This window comes from Geotrypetes seraphini, chromosome 12 (assembly GCF_902459505.1).
Source record: "Geotrypetes seraphini chromosome 12, aGeoSer1.1, whole genome shotgun sequence".
NCBI lineage: Eukaryota > Metazoa > Chordata > Amphibia > Gymnophiona > Dermophiidae > Geotrypetes > Geotrypetes seraphini.
The window spans coordinates 60,082,733-60,105,226 of record NC_047095.1 but is presented as its reverse complement, the minus strand read 5'-3'; the positions used below and the strand labels follow the sequence as shown (position 1 = coordinate 60,105,226).

At 43.1% G+C, this 22,494-nt stretch overlaps 1 protein-coding gene across 3 annotated transcripts in view; it reads right to left on the bottom strand.

Moving 5' to 3' along the window:
- EPS15 (epidermal growth factor receptor pathway substrate 15) overlaps window positions 1-22,494 on the bottom strand; it is a 312,116-nt gene that overhangs the window by 105,197 nt on the left and 184,425 nt on the right. For all 3 annotated transcript variants that reach the window (XM_033915879.1, XM_033915877.1, XM_033915878.1), the window contains exons 14-15: window positions 6,979-7,140; window positions 4,885-5,082 (exon numbers count right to left, since the gene is read on the bottom strand). In XM_033915879.1, coding sequence (XP_033771770.1) covers window positions 4,885-5,082; window positions 6,979-7,140 — 360 coding nt within the window. The remainder of the gene's footprint in view (window positions 1-4,884; window positions 5,083-6,978; window positions 7,141-22,494) is intronic.

Below are 22,494 nucleotides of genomic sequence, written 5' to 3'. Positions count from 1 at the left end.
TCTAAAAATAGAGAGGGAGAGAGATGATGGACAATGGGATTTAGGGAGGAAAGGAACAGAAAGGGAGAGAAGTTGGACGTAAGGGATGGTGTGGAGGGAGGGATAGAGATACTAGATAGGAGGTTAGTTGGGAAGAGAAAAGGAGAGATGGTAGACCCTGGGGTGGTGGGGAAGAAGGGAGAAATGCTGGATGAAAGGGTAGTTGAGAAAAGGTGAATATGTGGATGGAGATGAAAAAAAGGAAAGATGCCAGACATCTGGGGGAGGGAAGGGAAACGGAAGGGGAGGACAGAGATGGCAGATGGATGGTTAGCATGGAGAAAGAAGAAATAAGGAGACCCTGGCAAGCAAGTTATCAGAAGACAACCAGAGCCTGGGACCAACAAGATTTGAATATTGACCAGACAACAAAAGGTGATTACAATATGTCAACATTTGAAAAGTGTATCCTGCCAGAGCTGGTGTTAGACCGCAAACGTGAGCTAGGATTTAACAGAGAGAGGAAAAGTTCTTTTTGTTTCTTTATTTTGTTTACACCACAGCCCCAGTGTGGTTAGGAAAAGCCAAAGGGGGTGAAGAAGCTATAAAGTAAACCCACCAAGATGTTTGAAAAAAACACCCAATTAGGCAGGAAAATCGAATCGAATCGGAAAACCAATTCAATAGCCTGAATCGAATCAAAAATTTTTTTTCCTGAATCGGGCAGCACTAGTCTGCAGTGCTGGTTGTCTGGGCACATCTAGGAGAAAACATGATCTGCAGTGAAGTAGAGCGATCCCTGGTGCATCGCTTACTAAGCATCAAGGGGGGTGGATGTCTGGGAGGACATCATGCCAAACTGAGAAGGGGAGGAATGTTTATGCTTCCTAAAATTCTTACTTGAAGTGTCCCCTGATGCTTGAAGCATGGATAAAGACAATGTTGAGTTTTGTCTCTGAAGAGAGACCAATATTCAAGGCTCTATGCAGCATCGGTGCATGCAGTGTTGATACCAGTTAAACGTTGGGCCCCGAATCTCTCATCATGCTTGGTGTCGATGCCAAACTAAAAAGTTTATCACACTGAATTTGTCAGATTTTGAGTTATCTCTTTTACATATGCAGAGTTCTAAACAAATGTCCTGATGATCAGGACTTAAGACACTGAACACACCAATTGTGGGGGGTCAGAGCCTGAAATAGTCCAATTACATCGAGTACATTTCTTAAAGCTGCTCAGCACCTTCTTTGAAATGGAGGGATAAATGATCAATGTGAAGTCAAAAGGCTCAATGGCCCGGGGAGCTTGAGTAAAAAGTACTGTATACTGAAAAATGTTTTGTTTTTTTTTTAATTTCTTTATTCTTTTTCAAACTTACATCAAGTGCATAAAAAGAACAACATGAAATACTATCATATAACACTGAAAAATGTTGATGCTCTCTGGGTTGAAAAGGGCCTCAAAGTGGCCCGTAGGCCAAAAATACTGGAAAATGACAAAAATGAAGAAATATGAAGAAAAGCATAATAAAAATATCAGGAAGGCACAAAAAAGACTTCAAAGTTTGACACACTGCAGAGTTTTGTTTAGTGAATCGCGTCCCTGCCTACTTTGCATGCCATTGCCCTCATTTGCATGCACGGATCGGAGGATGGTTGGAAGACAGGTAAGTGAATCAGGACGGGGTTGCTAAGGGGTCGCAAACTGATCGGTTTGCTTAGTGAATTTGGGCCTTTGTTCAAGTGACCAGTTTAAGGATGTAGCACGAGGGGTGAGCATATGAGGAGAGGAGTAATTGTATGGGTAATTGTAAATAGGGTTGGAGGTCTGAAGAATAAGAGTAACGGGAGAAGTAAACAGGGGCAGGGAAAATGGAAGTAACACAGGAAGCAGTTGATAGGTTGTGAACTGCAATTGCTCTAATGAGCAGGCAGGCAGGAGGGACTAAGAAATGTTTGAATTATCTGCATAACAAATGAATATACTTAACTCTGTGTACCTACTTTGCCATTCTTATGCAATTTGGACACCCTTTCTGGCCAAAAAGAAAAAAAAAGGTATTCTGATTTACTACAAGACTTTCTGGAGTTTCTTTACAAGCTGTGTCTATGTTCCATACAGTTGCTAACAGAAGTGTGCCTTCCTCCAAGAACGCTATGAGTTTACTTCTTCTCTACCTTGATAATTTTTTCTTTCCAGGTTTTTATTTTTTAAATTGACCTACCTGGCCAGCCAAACAGCAGGGGATATCTAACTTGGAAGGAGAGAACATACTGGCTGGATCCAGGCAGCACAGAATGCTATGTGACAGTGATGTCATAATTCAGTAGTTCTCAGGCTCCACCTGCTGGCAGAACAGCATGTGCTCACATGTCTGGAATGGTCTGCAGTGGGGATTCTCAACTCAGTTCTTGGACACACCTTGCTAGCTTTAGAGTTTTAGGATACCTGAAAATATGTATGAGATAAATTTGCATATACTATTTCCACTACATGAAAATCTCTCTCATGTATATTCATTGCAGGTATCCTGAAAATCTGACTGGCTAGGTGTCCCAAGAACTGGGATGAGAACCACTGGTTTGGAGCGGCAATAAGGATACCTACTTTACACGCTGAAAATCAATCACTTCACTGAATTTTAAAATTATGATTCTGTTGGCAGCTGATTTAGAACACAAGAATTGCCATACTGGGACAGTCCGAAGGTCAATCAAGCCCAGTATCCTGTTTCCAGCAGTGGCCAATCCAGGTCACAAGTACCTGGTAAGATCCCACTGCCTTCCCCTATGTCCCATTAACATAAGAACAGAAGAATAGCCATTCTGGGTCAGACCAGTGATCCATCTAGCCCAGTATCCTGCTTTCAACACTGGCCAATCCAGGTCACAAGTACTTGACAGAAACCCAAATAGTAGCGACATTCTATGCTACTGATCCCAATTTTATTTTAATTCTAACAGTGCACTGTGATGTACTTCATCCAGTCCAGGTGATTTGTTACCCTTTATGTTTATTAAGAATTTGATATACCGCTCCTGCATTTTACTGACCTAAGCGGTTTACAGTGTAACAACTGAATAAAGAAAGGAACTCCATGGAACATATTTAAATAGGAAAGGAAGAGAGAGAGATAGGTACAAGATATACATCCTAACAAGTATTCATTACGGGTGAAAACAAAAATTACTTTAAAAATAGAGAAATGAAAATAAAATTATAAAAAAAAAAAATGAAATAAGGTCCAATTAGATTCAATCCAGTGTAAGGCAACAGCAGGATACAATGGCCGAGTTAATCCATCATTGGCCAAAGAAGATCTCAGGATCCTCATTGCAGGAGGGAGCCAACAGCTGAAGATTGTAAGTAGAAAAGCAGTCAAAGGCAGTGGACAACCGGAGTAAACATCGGCTCCATCGAAGGCGAGGCAGAAGGGTCCCAACAGCTGAAGATATCATGCCAAGGAGAGCTGGAGGACCAAACAGATCACAGGAGGTCCCCCGATGTCCAGCCACACAGACCGTCACTGGCTTCTGACGACAGGGGCAGGCGCACTCCAGATGGCACGACCGAGACTCTTCTGCCAGCAGACGCCCACCCGATCAACAGAAGCAGCGGATCTCCAAAGTAAAAATCCGACAAGAAGGAAGAATATCCCGGAGGCAGGCAGCAGGTCAGATATCCGCTTAACCCCTGTCCTCAGCGCATCAGCCACAGTCGACGGCCGATCATTCTCCCTGATCACTGCAGCAACATAGGAAGGCTGCGTCCCCGCAGCACGTCCTCACAGGCCAACCCCTCTGATCTGAAGCATTGCTTTCGTCTCGGCGGGCAAACCTCCATCTCCTTATCACCTTGGCAAACTCCCTACTCTACTTCAAAGGTGAGAAGAATGTTTACTGCTGTCGAGGCCGTTAAAGCTGTTTGCCCGATATGAAGAGAATTAGATGAATAAAATAAATGAACTAAAGGGCCAAAAATTCAAATTAGATCAAAAACGATGGACAAATTAAAAGATGATGAAAAATAAAGTAAAGATGTAGGAGGAATTTAGAAAAAAAATCAGTCAAATAGAAACAAGGAAGGGAGATGGCACAGCAGGTGACTTAACTGGCCGCCATCTTCTTAGTTAATTAATTAATTTAGTTTGTCAGATTGCACTATTAAGTCTTCCAGATTTACAGAGATTTGTGTCAGTCTCTCCAAGTGTTAATCATTAGACACTATTCCTGGTAAGGGTATCTTTTCCACATATTCCTCAGTGAAGACAAGGAATATGTGGAAGAGATACCCTTACCAGGAATAGTATCTAATGATGAAGACTTGGAGAGACTGAAACAAGTCTCTCTAAATCTGGAAGACTTAGGGCTCCTTTTACAAAGATGCGCTAGTGTTTTTAGCGCACACACAGGATTAGGGCATGCTAGCCGAAAAAATACTGCCTGCTTAAAAGGAGGCGGTAGCGGCTAGTGCATGCGGCATAAAGAGCCCTTAATTGTACAATAACTACAACAATGTCTTCCATGCCTCCACAACCATCATCATCATCAACATTCAATTTTATAACTACACCTTTTTATTTCTATTTCTGTAATCTTAACCCAGGTACAAACATGAAAACACACATTTGGAAGCTTTGTTTACTCTTATTTCAGTTTCTAACAGTAAAGACATTCTGGGGCTTGTTTTACTGGGTCACTTAGGCTTCAAGATAGTTTGGCAGTGCTTGCGCCTCTCCCGCCCAAAAATATTACCAAGTTAAATGAAATTATAGATATCTTCCACTCTGCTATTTCTCCCCTTTAAAGGAAAAATGGTGAATTACTGTATATGGCTGAACAGATTAAAAGGAAAATTAGAAAAAAAGGCAATGAATATCTCTTTAAAAATTTTGAGATCTCTTACTGAGTTTATTTCTTGCTGTGACTCCAGTAAATGTTGTTCAAGAGGTGCCAACTGCTCCTTTCCTTCTTTTACATATTCCGCCAGTTCTGTAGTTTCCTGCTGCAACCTATTAAGCTCCTCTTTGGCTTTGGTCAGTTCTTCTTCATATGTGGAGATTTTCAACTCCTGACTTGTTACTTCAGCTTTAAGTGAAGAGATCTGAAAGGTGAAAAAAGCATTACATTCTGAAAAAAGATTATACCACATTTGCTAACAAATTTTGGCAAAATAACTTTATACCGGTAATCACTGAAATACTCCTGGGGACATTATGCACAATGTATAGTTTGTGCAGAAAATTTCACAGACACCAGTGTCACTAGTCCTGTATTTTTCCTCTCTCCTCCATGAAAATTGGAGGAGTAAGAGGAGGTGAATGGCTGAGCATTGGGTCGCAATCTCCTCCTCTTCCAGCCTAGGTTCTACTGTTCAATTGAATGATAGGGCTGTTTGGAGGACTGCATGGTTCAAATGAACAGAAGGGTATGGGAAGGTACAGGAAGAAAATGTGGCTCAATGTTCAACTTTGTACCACCTCCTTTTACCACTGCAATTACGCAAAGAGGAAACACTAACAAACTGAGACAGATAATGTATGGTAGGGATTAACCCGGCCTCTGTAGCTTAAAAAGGCTTCATATGGATGAATTCAGGAGCAAAACCCTGGCTAAGTTGCCCAGAGGGTCCTGGTAGAGGCTCCCATGATGCCCCATCGCTGGGAACACTAGCTCTTCCTTGTCTATTTCCAACTAGTATTTCTGGCCTGGGACCAGCATACCCTGGGCTCCCATCACCTCAGAGGACTTAGGGGAGGCAAACCCATAGTTTCCCCCCCCACTCACATGCAGCGCCGCCTGTGGAAGGACTATCCTCTGACAGGCATCTGCCACAAATTTGGCATGAATCTGAAGTATCCTTGCCAGAGAAGACTTTTCCCACCAGTTTTAAGTAAAAATGAGGTTTTTTGAGGCAGATGGAGGCTTTTAAAAGAAAATTGGGAAATCCAAAATGTCTGCTGTGATAGCCCATGAAAGCTCAAAACAAACTAAAAAAACAAAAAACCCACAAGGAAGGGGTTTTTAGAGGTGGAGGGACCTGTCCCTAATCTCAGAAACTCACAAAATTCACATTTAGACACCCCCCCAAATAAAATTTTTTCCCATAGGTTATACTAGTCCTAGTCACTGTGCCATAATTGTGCTTGAAGCTGCTAACCAGACATAAAACTTCTGCCTCAGACAAGTCTAGAAACGTCCAAATTGCTTGTTTCTTCAGACTGCCATCCAGACCCCTAGTGAGAGTGGATCCTCAGACCTCCACTGAAGCCCACACGACATTGTGGAGGAAGGAAAGCAGCCAGCCTTGATCCAAGATCAAAACCATCACAGGAGCCAAACAGCCTGCACTCAAACCCACTGTGGACCATACCTGGAGCAAACTTGCTCCCAAGGGAACAATCCCTGAGCCTCCGATCTGTTAAAGCAGGCCGGCCACACAGGAATCCAGCAAAGCGGGTGCCTGTGGGCTACAGATCTCTAACCTTGCAGCCAGAGATGTCTCAAAGGAACCGAGAACCTCTGCAGCACAAAAATCCTCACGATTGGATAAAAATCCGATCAATAATTGAAAAATAAACCCAAGCACAACAGACAAGCTCCTTCAACTTTGCATGTAGAGAGAAAGACTAAGGAGTTCCAGCACAGCCCAGAGTGAGGGGAGGTGAAATGAGGCTCTTTACACACTTCACAGTTAAGAAGGGCTAAAACCCATTGGTCAAGACTGATGTTCCTATTGCACTAGAAATTCAAATAACGTCTTAAGCTTAATTAAGGTTATGAGACCTATGTAAAACTCTCTCTAAGCAGGCCAAATTAAAGGCTTGAAAAGTGGCATGACTTTCAAGCCACAGGTTCAGTACCATAAAAAAATCCTGTTCCAATTCATCTATTATAGTTTGCAGATGAGTCAAATTTGATGCCATATGCAATGAGCACATTGCCATGACTATAAACGCCCACATTAAGTATATACTTGTATAAAACTGCATAGACATACCAGCTGGGACTCCTCTGCACACTTCTGTCGAATATCATTCAGTTGTTCCTCTAGTTTGGCTTTTTGCTTGTCCAAGCCATCAAGAATATCTTGCACCTCCTGTTTCTGAGCCTGCAGTTTTTGAAGATTATTGCTCTCTTTTTCCACTTCATCTTGTAAATCCTGAAGTGAGGAAAAGCAATGTTTAGGTGTCTAAATTGTTAACATTAGCATGGCATATTTTCATATAATACAGTACAAAGGTAAGGACTTCTCTAGGCCAATTCCAAAATGTAACCATTCTGTTTTTCTAAAAGTGAAAAGAAATGGAAATATTGGATGTCGACAGCCAATGTACAAGTAAATCAGCAGCAAGAAAAGAAAGACCATCACATATAAAACTAATTAAAAACTTTTTTTTTTTTTTTTTTACTGGTTTCTAAATAATCAAGGTGTATTTTCTAAGTGAACAATCTCGAGCAAAGATCCACCACTTTCTATTTTCTCGACTCCTAAGCCAGTGTTTACCGCCTCTCCCCTCCCCTGGAATAGACAGGAGAGAATGACCATGCTACTCCTTAACCCAGGGGTGTCAAATTCAATCACATAAGGGGCCAAAATCTAAAACATAGGCTAAGTCATGAGCCAAATTTTTTATTAAGATATTTAGGGGTCCTTTTATTAAGGTACGCTAACCGATTTAGCATGCATTAAATGTGCACCTTAATAAAAGGACCCCTTAGTCTTAGTAGAAGTATAGGGTTACAACCTCTCCAACCCTACACCGGCTCTGTGATATAAATAAAAAAAGAGATTTTTTTCCTCTCTTTTAGGTCTTAGTTCACGCCTGCTATCTAACACCAGTTCTGGCAGGATATACATTTCAAACCTGACATATTGTAATCACAAAAAAGAAAATACAATTTATTTTTTCTATCTTTTGTTGTCTGGTAATATTCAGATCATGTTGGGGTCCCAGGCTCTGGTTATCTTCTGATAACTCGCTTGCCTCCCTCCATCCCAGCAGTTGAAGACAGGCACCTTCCCCCAGGAGTCTGAGACAGGAAGAAGCGTCCACAACGCGCAGATACTGAGGTAGGAGAGGGTCTGAGGCCAAAGAGGGGCCCAACAGCACACAACCACTATTCCTTCCCTCCCTTCATCAGGTGCAGCGCAGCTCCACCAATGTTAAAAGGAGCCACGTCGAAATCAGAGCCCTTTCGCAGCATATTCCCTCTGCCTCGGTCCCGCCCCTCCTCTGACATACAGGACTGTGGCTGAGGGAATGTGCTACGCCGGCGGCAGGAGCTGTGCTGAACCTAATGGAGGGAGGGAAGGAATGGCGGGCCAAATCTCAATGACGGTAGGAATTTTTGGGCGGGCCAAATTTTAGTACCCCATGGGCCAGAATTTTACACATCTGCCTTAACCCAAATAGTTTTCTACTGTTCAACATGAGGAGTGTTTATGTGCATGTGGGTGAATGTGAGAGAAGGGAGATATTTTCCAAAATATTTTTTAGTGCTATGGTTCTCAAATCTGCCTTGGGAGAACCCCAGCCATTTAGGTTTTCAGGATATCCACAATGAATATTTATGTACTAGATTTGAAAAACCATGGAGGCAGTGTATACAAATCAATCGCATGTATATTCATTCTAGATATCCTGGAAACCTGATTGGCTGGTGTTCCCCCAAGAGAGGTTTGAGAACCCTTGTTGTAAAGTGACAGTTCACAACTGGCTCTGGGTCTATCTCTTTATACGCATACTCCTGGCCTGGCACCTTGCTTCCTATTCTACAAACTAAGTTCAGATAAACCAGTGTATTGCAAACTGTGTGCTCCAAAGAGATTCTGGGTGTGCCGCTAGGGATTCAAGAACACATGCTGTGTATACGAATCTGTCACTGCTAGTGCCAGAGCCTCTCCTCCTCTCCACCCCCACACGAACCTCATCTCGTTTTCCCTGAGCATGCATGCGTGTGATGTCATCTCTTCAACATCCACACATGCTCTAAGGCCCTCTAGACACAGCCTCGAACTCAGGGAAGATGAGACAAATATTGTGCAGGGCAGGCATGAGGGTGAAGCTGCTGGCAGAATAGGGCCACGCATCCTTTTTTTGTATGCCACAGGAAAACAATTGCTCCGTTAGTTTGCCAGAGCTATAAAATGTTTACGGGACACTGAGATAAATGCTCAAAGTGAGGTACATGCCACTGAGGTGAAAAGCAATTTCATCAAAAAAAAAAACTCAACAGAAAATAAAATAAATCTTAGGATATAAACACATTCACAATAATAATCAATTTAGAACTACTACTGGCTTTTCCTCTGCATCAGCAGAAGCATCCTGTGTACCTACAACTAGTCAAAACCAGAACTTGTGAAGGAAGGACTGATGTATGTGAAAGAAAGAAATATGCTTTCTCCCCAGCTTGGAAGAAAGGAGATAAGATCTAATCTAACACTTAACTCGCTTTATCCTTATTCAAGTCCAAAACAGTTTACAGTTTTAAAACTATATTAACACAAATTCTTGTTATGAGATTTAATACAACATATCCTTTTCAGCTTATTCATCTAATTTTACTACCTTATATATTTCTCAAATAAATAAACTCCCCTTTTACAAAACTGTAGCGTGGTTTTTAGCACTGGACACTGTGGTAACAGCTCCAACGCTCATAGGAATTCATAGAAACATAACGGCAGATAAAGACCAAATGGCCCATCCAGTCTGCCCATCTGCAGTAACCATTCTCTTTTCCTCTAAGACAGGGGTGCCCACACTTTTTGGGCTTGCGAGCTACTTTTAAAATGATCAAGTCAAAATGATCTACCAACAATAAAATTTAAAAAAAAAAAACACAACGCACACTGTACGCATACAATTGTTAATTATCATTCCTATTCTGGGGTTTTTTCAAAGAGGTCAAAGGAGATGACTCTATGTACTGTCACCTCAGTAACAACCATACAAAAATAGACAAATACCCACCCCCTCCCTTTTTACTAAACCACGATAGCAGTTTTTAGCGCAGGGAGCTGCGCTGAATGCCCAGCGCTGCTCTCGACGCTCATAGGCTCCCTGCGCTAAAAACCTCTATTGCGGTTTAGTAAAAGGGGACCATATTGTAAAATATAGAGAGCAGATATAAATTCAGACACATTTTGATCACTAAATTTAAAATAAAATCATTTTTTCTACCTTGTCTGGTGATTTCATGAGTCTCTGGTTGCACTTTCTTCTTCTGACTGTGCATCCAATCTTTCTTCCCTTCTTTTAGCCTGTATGCTTTTCTCTCTTCCTGACCTCATTCCCCCCCCCAATGTTTTCTTCTTCTCTCCTTGCCCTCTCTTTCTTTCTCTCTTCATGCCCCCATTCTTTTTTTCTGTTTCTCTTCTTTCCTTCTGTCTCCTTGCCTGCCCTCTTTCTCCCTCCCTGCCCACCCACAAGCCACTGCTTCTGCCGCTGCCATCGGATAACAGGCCCCCAAAGCTGCCCGCCGCCGGCCAAGCTCTCCTTGCTTCGGGCCCACCAGCATTCCTCTCCCCGACGTCAATTTTGCCGTCGGAGAGGAAGTTCCGCTGGCCAGAACTTTCTCTCCGACGGCACAATTGAGGTCGGGAAGAGGAAGGCTGATCGGCCCAAGATCGACATTTTGGGAAAAATGCTGCCGGGTCCTGCCTTTGAGGAAACAGAAAGTAGGCAGGACTTGGCAGCAAGAAGAGCAAATCGCAAGCTTCACTGACCTGTCTCCCGCTTTAGCCCGCGAACAGGGCTCTAACATGTGCGTGCCGGCTTCCCTTCTTACCCCCTCCCTCTCCCCGGACATAACTTCCGGTTTCAGAGGGAAGCCGGTACAAGCACATATTAGCCCCCGGAGCATAAGTTCTCCAAGCCTTTTTTTGTTTTTTTTTTTAAATGTTGAGCAGCGGAGGCAGCAGCAGAATTCAGGAGCGGGCCAGTCAGGAGGGGAAAAAAGAGAAGGGAAGAAGGGAACCCGTTCTGCGATCGACTGGGGTCGCCTGAGCGAGCGACCTGTCGATCGCGATCGACGCGTTGGGCACCCCTGCTCTAAGAGATCCCACATACCTATCCCATACTTTAATGAATTCAGACACAGTGTCTCCACCACCTCTTCCAAGAGGCTGTTCCATGCATCTACCACCCTTTCTGTAAAAACATATTTCCTTAGATTACTCCTGAGCCTATTTACCTCTTAACATCATCCTATGCCCTCTCATTCCAGAGCTTCCTTTCAAAGAGACTCGACTCGTGCACATTTACATCACGTAGGTATTTAAATCAGGTGGGCCAGTGTGTTTTCAACGGCTGTGATGGCAACTTCCTAGACCATGTTTTGAAGCTAAGTACCGTATTTTTCGCTCCATAAGACGCACCTGACTATAAAACACACCCTAATTTTAGAGGAGGAAAACAAGAAAAAAACATTCTGAACCAAATTCTCCCAACCAGGCTCTGCACCGAACCCCATACTCCTTGCCAAGTTCTGCACCCTGCCCCCCCTCCCTGCCAGGCTTTCTACCCTGTTCCCCCTCTGGTGTTCTAGTGGTAGGCCAGGACAGGGCGGGCAGGGACAGGGCAGGTAGGCCTAGTGACAGGCAGGCAGGCAGGCAGGGACAGGGCAGGCAGATTTGGTTTTGCACCATGACATGCAGAGAAATATGTAGACAAAGGTTAAATTGAACAACCAAGAAGCTAGACTCTGCATACAATGCAACACCACAGAAACAGCAATGCATGTCCCTTAAAGCAAAAAAATAAATAGAAATTTTTTTTACCTTTGTCTTCTCTGGTTTCTGCTTTCCTCATCTTCTTGTCACTCTCTTCCTTTCATCCACTGTCTACCCTCTTTCTTCCCCTTCTATATGGCATCTTCTCTCCTTCTTTGCCCCTTTCAGAAACTGTATGCTTCCCCCTTTCATCTCTCCCTTCACCCCCATTGGTTTGGCATCCATCTTTTTCCCTTCCCTCCTCCAATGGTCTGGCATCTCTCTACTCTCCTTCCCTCTCCCACATCCCCATGGTCTGGCATTTCACTCTCTCATCTCCCTTCCCACTTCCATCAGCATCTGCCCACTTTCTTTTCCTCCAGCTCAATTTCATCCAGTATCCTTCCCCTTAAGTCTCTCTCCCCTTTCCCTGCACACCAATTCCATCAGCATCTGCCCCTTTTCTCTCCCTCCACCACCCTGCCCCCTTTAACTCTCTCCACTACCCTTCTATTCTCCTTTCTCTCTCCCTCAAAACCAATGCCGTACAGCAAGGTCCTGCGATGACTGCGGTTGCCGGTCCACGGTCCACCACTCCAATATCACTTACTTCTTCTTGAGCAGAGCCAGAAGTCACAGTCATTGCGGGACCTTCCTGCACTTCAGCACAATTGCTGATTCTGCTCCGGAATAAGTTTGGAGGGGGTGGACCGGCAGCCGTGCTGAAGTGCAGGTCCTTAAAGGGGGAGGATTAGCCAGCTCACGGGGGAGCTGCCCTCTTTTCTCCCCCTTAATGCCGGCCCTGCCTGGACCCCAGGGTCAGGAAGGCCACTGCCGCCGCATCACTCAGGACACCCGCTCTTGCGCTCTGGGGCAGCCATCTTGGATCCAAGGCACGCAGTGTTCTGCCATTGGCAGAGCCAATCAGAGGTGCCGATGCTGCAGAGTGAGTCAGTGAGGGTAAGGCTGGAGGCCTGGCAGGTTGGCGAAGGGGAAGCGGCTTCTTGTGACAGGTGTTCACGGGATGGAAGCGCTTTCCTTCAGGAACTGCAGCGTATCCTGGTTGGTGGCTGCGGTCTGAGCAGCTCATGTGGGTTGCAAAGAGACTGCCCTGCCAGTGCTGGACCGGGAGTACAAAAAGGGGGGGGAGGAGAGTTTGGTATTTGCTCTATAAGATGCACCCTTATTTCCACCCACTTTTTGGGGGAAAAAATGCATCTTATGGAGCAAAACATATGGTAAAACATTTTGGTTTTCTTTCCCTGTGCATAGTGATGGGTGTGTAGTGTCCAATTGATAATTACATTTTGGTGGTGGTGGAGTTTTTTTGCCAATGAAAAGACTATATGCAGTTTTCAAACGTTTATGACTGCTGATAATTTATGCAATTTGAGGCTTTTTCTCCACCTTTTTGCATTAAATGGTTATCGTGGGACCATAGCCCATCTCTGGCGAGTAACATTTTTTGGATTACGGTTGCTATTTAAATGTCATATCTCCCCTCTCCCGCCTTTCCTCCAAAGTATACAGATTGAGATCTTTAAGTCTGACCTCATATGCCTTATGATCAAGACCATGCACCATTTTAGTAGCCTTCCTCTGGACCAACTCCATCCTTTTTACATGTTTTTGAAGGTGTGGCCTCCAGAATCGTACACAATATTCTAAATGAGGTCTCACCAAAATCTTATACAGAGGCATCAATACCTCCTTTTTAGTACTGGCCATACCTCTTCCTATGCACCCTAGCATTCTTCTAGCTTTCACCATCACCTTTTCAACCCATTTGGCCACCTTAAGATCATCACATATAATAACACCCAAATCCCGCTCTTTTGTAGTGCACATAAGTTCTTCACCCCCTAAACTGTACCATTCCATTGGGTTTTGCAGCTCAAAATGCATGAATTTGCATTTCTTAGCATTAAATTTTAGCTGCCAAATTTCAGACCATTCTTCAAGCTTTGCCAGGTCTTTCTTCATGTTGTTCACACCATCCTGGGTGTCTACCTTATTGCAGATTTTGGTATCATCCGCAAAGAGGCGGATCTTACCCGACAACCCTTCAGCAATATCGTTTATAAAAATGTTAAAAAGAACAGGCCCAAGAACAGAACCTTGAGGAACACCACAAGTAACATCCCTTTCCTCATAGCAATCTCCATTGACTACTACCTTCTGTCGTCTTCCACTCAACCAGTTTCTGACCCAGCCCATCACTTTGGGGCCCATCCTGAGGGCACTCAGTTTATTTATTAGACCTCTGTGTGGAACACTGTCAAAGGCTTTGCTAAAATCTAAATAAACCATATCTAGTGCACTTCCTCTATCCAATTCTCTAAACCACCCAGTCAAAGAAATTGATCAGATTTGTCTGAAAAGACCTACCTCTAGTGAATCCACATTGCCTTCAGTTCTTTAATCCACCGGATTCCAGAAACTTCACCATTCACTGTTTTAAAAGTGTTTCCATTAATTTTCTAATCACAGAAGTCAGACTTACTGGCTTGTAATTCCCTACTTCTTCCTTACTTCCACTTTTGTGAAAAGGGACCACATCTGCCCTTCTCCAGTCCTTTGGTACCACTCCCAACTCTAGAGAAGCACTGAAAAGATCAGTTAGCGGAGCCACCAGAGCTTCCCTAAGTTCCTTCAGCACCCTTGGATGTATACCATCCGGCCCCATCGCTTTGCTTTTAATTTAGCTAGCTCTTCACGAACACAATCCTCTGAATATCGATCAGGGTCTACCACTACTCCATTCCTATTCATGTTTGTCTTCTGCGGTCTCGCTCCTAGCTCTACAGCCGTGAACACAGAACAGAAATATTTATTAAGCAATTCAGCCTTTTATTTATCAGCTTCTACATATTTCTCTGCTTCGCTTTTGAGTCACGCAATGCCACTTTTGCATTTCTTCCTATCACTCATACATCTAAAAAATGTTTTTTGTCTTCCTGTTTTACCGTACAAGCTATTTTTTTTCTTCCATTTGTATCTTTGCTTTCCTGACTATGCGACCAGCCTATCAACTTTTCCAACAATTTTTGGGGGATTTCAAGCTTTGGTCCTTCCTTTTCCTCGGATGCTTTCATCTCCACTTCCAGGTTCTTACCTTGCTAATATATTTTCCAGTAGATAGGTGTGTCATTCCAAACAAGTAGGTTACCTCCCCATGGTCATCTACATTAAATGCCGATACCACATTCTCTGGCAACAAGTTCCAGAACTTAACTATTCTTAAGTAAAAAAAATATTTCCTCATATTAGTTTTAAAAATATTTTCCTGTCCCTTTAACTTCTTTGAGTGCCCCTAGTCTTTGCAATTTTTGATGGGAGTAAAAATTTGATTCACTTGTACCCATTCTACACCACTCAGGATTTTGTAGATTTCAATCATATCTCCCCTCAGCAGTCTCTTTTCCAGGCTGAAGAGCCCTAACCTCTTTAGTCTTTCCACATACAAGACGAGTTCCATCCCCTTTATCATTTTGGTCGCTCTTCTTTGAACATTTTCTAATTCTGCTATATCTTTTTTTGAGATACGGTGACCAGAATTGAACATAATACTGATGGTGAAGTCGCACCATGGAGCGATAGAGGCATCATAATATTCTCACCCCCCTCTTCTACGAAACCATGCTAGTGGTTTTTAGCGCAGAGAGCCGGGCTGAATGGCCCTTGCTGCTCCCGACGCTCATTGAGTTCCTATGAAAGTCAGTAGCAGCATGGGCCATTCAGCAGGGCTCTCTGCGCTAAAAACTGCTCATGCGGTTTAGTAGAAGAGGGGGTTAGTCTTATTTACCATTCCTTTTCTAATTCCAAACATTCTGTTAGCGTTTTTGGCCACTGCCACACACTGGGTGGAAAGTTTCAGTGTATGGTCTACGATAACACCTAGATCTTTTTCTTGGATGCTGACCCCTAATGTGGTAATTATGATTTGGATTATTCTTCCCAATATGTATCGCTTTTGTCCACATTCCATTTTATCTGCCATTTGGGACTAGATTTATCTTCTTAACTCTAATTTCATCTGTATCATTTATGAGCAAGGAGGAAAAATAATTGTTTTCTTTTTTTTTTTAGGAGGAAACAACTAACAATAAGTACATGCAGATGAAAAACTACTTGAATCAGGTTTGACCAAGTAGAGAAAGCAAATCTAAGGAAACTAGAAAGAGACCATTGCACAAGGTCATTGCACTAGGTCTGAGCACTGGAAGAACTCTTCTGTCCAGCATTACTGGATGACATCACCTTCAAAATTGGGTGTGCTTGACTCACTCTTGCTTGTTGACAGAGAAAGCAATTGCTTCCTTATAACAAAGTGTCTAATGAAAACAGTTCAGTCAAAAACCTGGGTATCTGAGCACATTAAATGCAGAAATGGATTTCCTGGAATATGCAAAAGTCTCTCACTGTCAATGTGTTAGTTCCTGCACTGAAACTCCCCTTTGTTCCATATATTAACTATGACTGAGATGAGGGAACAACTATAAATAGAAAAGTAGATTCTCTGTGGGTAGTAAACTGCTGTCTTCTAATATCTGTAACAGGTAAGTAAATTTGCATTCTATAAAAACAAGTAGTTCAGAATCATAGGTCATCAAAAATTGGAACAGTCAACAGCCAAGAAATTTTTATTGGGAAAAGTCTCTTTACTATATCTAAAGATGAAAGGAAAAAACAACTGCGTCTGTATGCATTAATCAGGGAAAACAACCCAAAAATCATAAAAAGTCCGGGGGAAAGGGTTTCTACTCAGACAGACTGTGTAGAACAGAGTTCCTGCCAGGATTCAATTCCCGCATCTGCCACTGACAACCCTTGTTATCCTGGGCAAGTCATCATCTCTCATTGCTTCAGTTACAGCTCTTAGAAGCAAGGCCATATTCTTTCTGAATATTTATCTACACTGTTTAGAACTGCATACATCTAATAGCACCATATCAAACATGAACATATAGACTGAGCTCCCAAACAGTTTTGAAAATCTCAATGGAAATGAACCTTATATAGACAATTGATATCACCATGGCTTCAACATTATGGGCTCTAACAGACCACTTGGTTGGGCGTACTTGGATATAACATGAAAAGATGCAGATCTGCTATCCATTAACCACATTAAGGAGCGAGAAACTCAGCTAAAAACTAGTAGATCTTTTCATGTGCTGCACAAGCTGATGTAGGTGAGAGAGAGCTTACAGGTCTTTCTTTCAGGCAGGTTAAATTGAAAATGCACAAAAGAAAACTAGACAATGATGCTATGAACACAGAGACAAGCCAGGCTCACTCTTAGTGAAAGCTGTGTATCAGGCCGTTATTATGATCACTGAGACCTGGATGAGGGATGGTGGTTTAAGCCATTTCTTAATGAAAATTAATAATGTAATCATCAACTAATATAAGATGTTATATTCTTCAGAGGCAATGCAATTTTATTTAAAAATGTTTCTACTTTAGAGAAATAAAAAGGATAAACATTTACTTCTGTCTGGAACACGTAGACAAACATGATTTAATGAGATGCAGTCATCATGGGTTCAGCCGAGGGAGATCTTGCCTCACCAATTTGCTTGACTTCTTTGAAGGTGTGAATAAACATGTGGATAAAAGTGAGCCAGTTGATGTAGTGTATCTAGATTTTCAGAAAGCTTTTGATAAAGTTCCTCATTAGAGGCTCCTGAGAAAATTAAAGAGCCACGGGATAGGTGGCAAAGTTCAGTTGTGGGTTAGGAATTGGTTATCAAACAGAAAACAGAGGGTAGGGTTAAATGGTCATTTTTCTCAATGGAGAAGAGTAAAGAGTGGTGTGCCGCAGGGGTCTGTACTGGGACCGGTGCTATTTAACTTATTTATAAATGATCTGGAAATTGGAACAACGAGTGAGGTGATTAGATTTGCAGAAAACCCTAAACTGTTCAAAGTTATTAAAACAAATGCGGATTGTGAAAAATTGCAGGCAGACCTTAGGAAATTGGAAGACTGGGCATCCAAATGGCAGATGAAATTTAATATGGACAAATGCAAAGTGATGTACATTGGGAAGAATAACCTGAATCACAGTTACCGGATGCTAGGGTCCACTTGGGGATTAGCGCCCCAAAAAAGATCTGGGTATCATCGTAGACAATACACTGAAACCCTTTGCCCAATGTGCGACGGCTGTCAAAAAAGCAAACAGGATGCTAGGAATTATTAAAAAAGGGATGGTTGGGTTTTTTTAAAATTCTTTATTCATTTTTTTAATCTAACAACAAGTACAACATATATTAACGGTGAAACTTATACAATATCACTTGAGTATCTATTCTTAGTAATTTCATAATTAAAAATAAAAATAAATCCCTTCCTCCCAACCCTATTCTTACATATGTGATTACATATATATATTGTTCTTTATTAATCCAACCCAACAATCTATAATTAAACTTCATCCCCCCCCCACCCCTGTACAATTTTATCAGCTGGGGAAAAATGATTATTCATTCATTACAATACTCTTATTAATGGTCTCCAAACCTCCTGAAATTTAATAAAATTTCCTTTCTGCAACGCTAACATTCTTTCCATCTTATACAGATTATAGGGGATGGTTAACAAGACTAAGAATGTTATAATGCCCCTGTATCGCTCCATGGTGCAACCTCATCTGAAGTATTGCATTCAATTCTGGTCTCCTTATCTCAAGAAAGATATAGAGGTGCTAGAAAAGGTTAAAAGAAGAGCGACCAAGATGATAGAAGGGATATAACTCTTCTCGTATGAGGAAAGACTAAAACGGTTAGGGCTCTTCAGCTTGGAAAAGAGACGGCTGAGGGGAGATATGATTGAAGTTTACAAAATCTTGAGTGGAGTAGAACAGGTACAAGTGGATCGATTTTTCACTCCGTCAAAAATTACAAACACTAGGGGACACTTGATGAAGTTATAGGGAAATACTTTTAAAACCAAGAGGAGGAAATTTTTTTCACTCAGAGAATAGTTAAGCTCTGGAATGCGTTGCCAGAGGATGTGGTAAGAGTGGATAACATAGCTGGTTTTAAGAAAGGTTTGGACAAGTTCCTGGAGGGAAAGTCCATAGTCTGTTATTGAAAAAGACATGGGGGAAGCCACTGCTTGCCCTGGATCTGTAGCATGGAATATTACTACTCCTTGTGTTATGGCCAGGTACTAGTGACCTGGATTGGCCACCATGAGAACGGGCTACTGGGCTTGATGGACCATTGGTCTGACCTAGTAAGGTTAGTCTTATGCTCTTATTTAATCAGATTTTAGTACGTGAAGATTATATATTTATAGCTCACTGGTAAGTGTTCAGATCAGTTTTACTCACCTTTCTCTCTAAACTTTGGCAAGTTTACTAAAGCAAAATGTTCTACAAAAATATTTTCACAACTCACCCTTCCTATCCAGGGAGAATGTTTTATTTTGGAATCAGTATTTCTGAGTACCCACACATACATTTTGCTTTTGCAAAAAAAAGTGGGGAAACAGAAATTTCACTCATCTCAGCTAAAATTCCTCTTTGAACTTACTGCTTGAGCTATCAACCAATCAAATGGCCTTTAACTGTCTCCAGGTCACCTGAAAAATGTCATGCACAATTTCCTGCAGGCATACCCTCCTTTTAGAGGAAGGTGTAGTGGTTGGTATACTTGGGGAAAACTAGATATGCCATATATGGCCTCTTTTAGAGATTTAAAGGGCTTTGGGGCTGTTGCTGTGCGGCTTTGTAAAAGAGGCCGATAGTCTTTATTTGCCTTCATTTTTCTATGCAAACTTTCAACCAGCCAGAACACTTACAGATTTTAAACAAACAATTACTACTATTTATTTTTAATCAAAGTTCTAACTACACTTGGATTTAAAAATTATAGATGTTGCTCATTTTTTCCCCTGTGCCAACAAAATAAATAAAACATTAAGGGCTCCTTTTACTAAGGTGCGCTAGTGTTTTTAGCGCATGCTAAAGATTAGCGTCCGCTAACCATGCGTTAAACGAAAAATACTAACGCAAGCTCTATGGAGGCATTAGCATTTAGCACTAAGCGCACGCTAAAACCGCTAACCTACCTTAGTAAAAGGAGCCCTTTTTTTAATTTGAGTTTTTGAAATTTACATTTCCCATAAAATGAAACATAAGGAAAAAATGGAAAGAATATACTAACATTGTAATAAAAATAAGAAAAATAAAATAAAAAGGAAAAACATTGTGAAGTTTAGCCCATATCAAGGGGTGAGGAAGGTTACAAATATATAAAGCAAAAATTCCTATTGGCAAACAAAAAAGATCAAAGATCTTGACTACTTAGGCTTTAACTATTCACCTAAAAGAAATACATATAACTTTTTTTTCTGTAAATCATTCCATCAACCATCTAATATAATAAAACGCTAGACGCGCATGCGCACTCAGACCTGCGTGATCTGAAATCCCTGAGATGTATGTCCGTGGCTTTGCAGGAGTGCGCATGCGCGAGTCCCCAGCCTTACAGCTTCCCAGTACTGCTTCGCATTGCTTTCCAGCCGCCAGCCTTGGACTCCCTGCTCTCCAGATCGCGGTGTACAGACCGGTAGGGCACTGGGAGCTAGGGAGAAAGCAAGGGTGCAGATCGTCTTCGCCCCTCCCCCCAATCCCTGTTGAGCCTCCCACCCGATTTTCTCTTCTCGCGGTCTGGCCGGCTACCTTAGTCCCTTGCCGCCGCCACCCTCTTCCCTTCCCTTCCCACGGTCGACAAACCTCTTGGCTCCAGTAGCGGCCGCAGCACTGTAAACACGCTGCTTCGCGGCCTCTACTGCCTTGATTTGCTCTTCCGTGTCTCTGATGACGTCATCAGGGACACGGAAGAGCAAATCGGGGCAGTAGAGTCCGCGAAGCAGCGTGTTTACAGTGCTGCGGCCGCTACTGGAGCCAAGAGGTTTGTCGACCATGAGAAGGGAAGGGAAGGGAAGAGGGTGGCGGCGGCAAGGGACTAGTGGAGCTGGCCAGACCGCGAGAAGAGAAAATCGGGTGCTTGAAGGACAAGGCTAGAGAATGACATGGTGAAAAAATTTGTCTCTGTGTCTGCGAGCTCAGTCCCCATCGCTGCAAATTGTCTGATCCCATCTGAAGAGACAGGGAGGAATTGGAGCGGAAGAGGGAAAGGGGCCTGCTTTGGGGGAGGGATGTGCTTGGAGGCAGACAGCTTTGCTTGGGGGGGAGACAGAAGGGGGGCCACAGAGAGACAGGGAGGAACTGGAGCTGGAGAGGGAAAGGGGCTTGCTTTGGGGAAGGGGTGTGCTTGGAGGCAGACAGCTTTGCTTGGGGGGGGGGAGACAGAAGGGGGGCCACAGAGAGACAGGGAGGAACTGGAGCAGGGGAGAGGGAAAGGGGCCTGCTTTGGGGGAGGGGTGTGCTTGGAGGCAGACAGCTTTGCTTGGGGGGGAGACAGAAGGGGGGCCACGGAGAGACAGGGAGGAACTGGAGCTGGAGAGGGAAAGGGGCCTGCTTTGGGGAAGGGGTGTGCTTGGAGGCAGACAGCTTTGCTTGGGGGGGAGACAGAAGGGGGGCCACGGAGACACAGTCAGGGTGGAACTGGAGGGGCAGAGGGAAAGGGGTCTACTTTGGGGGAGGGGTGTGCTGGGAGGTAGATAGCTATGCTTGGGGGACACACAAAATGGGGGCCACAGAGAGACAGTCAGGGAGGAATTGGAGGGGTAGAGGGAAAGGGGTTTGCTTTGGGGGGAGGGGTGTGCTGGGAGGCAGACAGCTTTGCTTGGGAGGGGAGACAGAAGGGGGGCCACGGAGACACAGTCAGGGAGGAACTGGAGGGGCAGAGGGAAAGGGGTCTGCTTTGGGGGAGGGGTGTGCTGGGAGGTAGATAGCTTTGCTTGGGGGACACACAAAATGGGGGGCCACAGAGAGACAGTCAGGGAGGAATTGGAGGGGTAGAGGGAAAGGGGTCTGCTTTGGGGGGGAGGGGTGTGCTGGGAGGCAGACAGCTTTGCTTGGGAGGGGAGACAGAAGGGGGCCACGGAGACACAGTCAGGGAGGAACTGGAGGGGCAGAGGGAAAGGGGTCTGCTTTGGGGGAGGGGTGTGCTGGGAGGTAGATAGCTTTGCTTGGGGGACACACAAAATGGGGGGCACAGAGAGACAGTTAGGGAGGAACTGGAGGGGGAGAGGGAAAGGGGGCTGCTTTCTAGCACCCGTTAATGTAACGGGCTTAAAGACTAGTCTATATATATCAAGAAACAAACAGAAAGTCTAAAGGTGTTCCTTGAAACACCAAGTGAATCACCAAATAGCATGCTTCAATAATACATTCAAAATGAATGATAAAAATATTAGAAAAAAAAGCTTAAAATAAGTATCACACAGTCTTACACAAAAATATTTTTATTCCTAGTGTAAGCTTTTAAGTTAATCTGTTATGTCATTAAGGTCTCTCATTTATTCCAGACAAGCACTAAAATGTAGTTTAGAGTCATCTTGAGAGAAATGGTGTGGCAGCCGTATTAGTCCATTCTTAAAGATATGTAGAAATAAAAAAATAAAACAAAACAAAAATATACTTTTTTATTGGACTAATTAAAGCATGGTTAGATTAGCTTTCAAATGTAATCTTTCTTCAGATCAGGGATAAGCAAATGAAGACAGCTATCAATATATGAGAGTAAAACATCAAAGTATTGAAATGACAGTCTAACAGAAAGAGGGGAGGGTAGGAATCAGGGAGATCCTGAGTCCTTTGGGAATGATGTCATTATTCTTGCAGATTGTCAGAAAATAAAGGTGACTGTTCGGTTT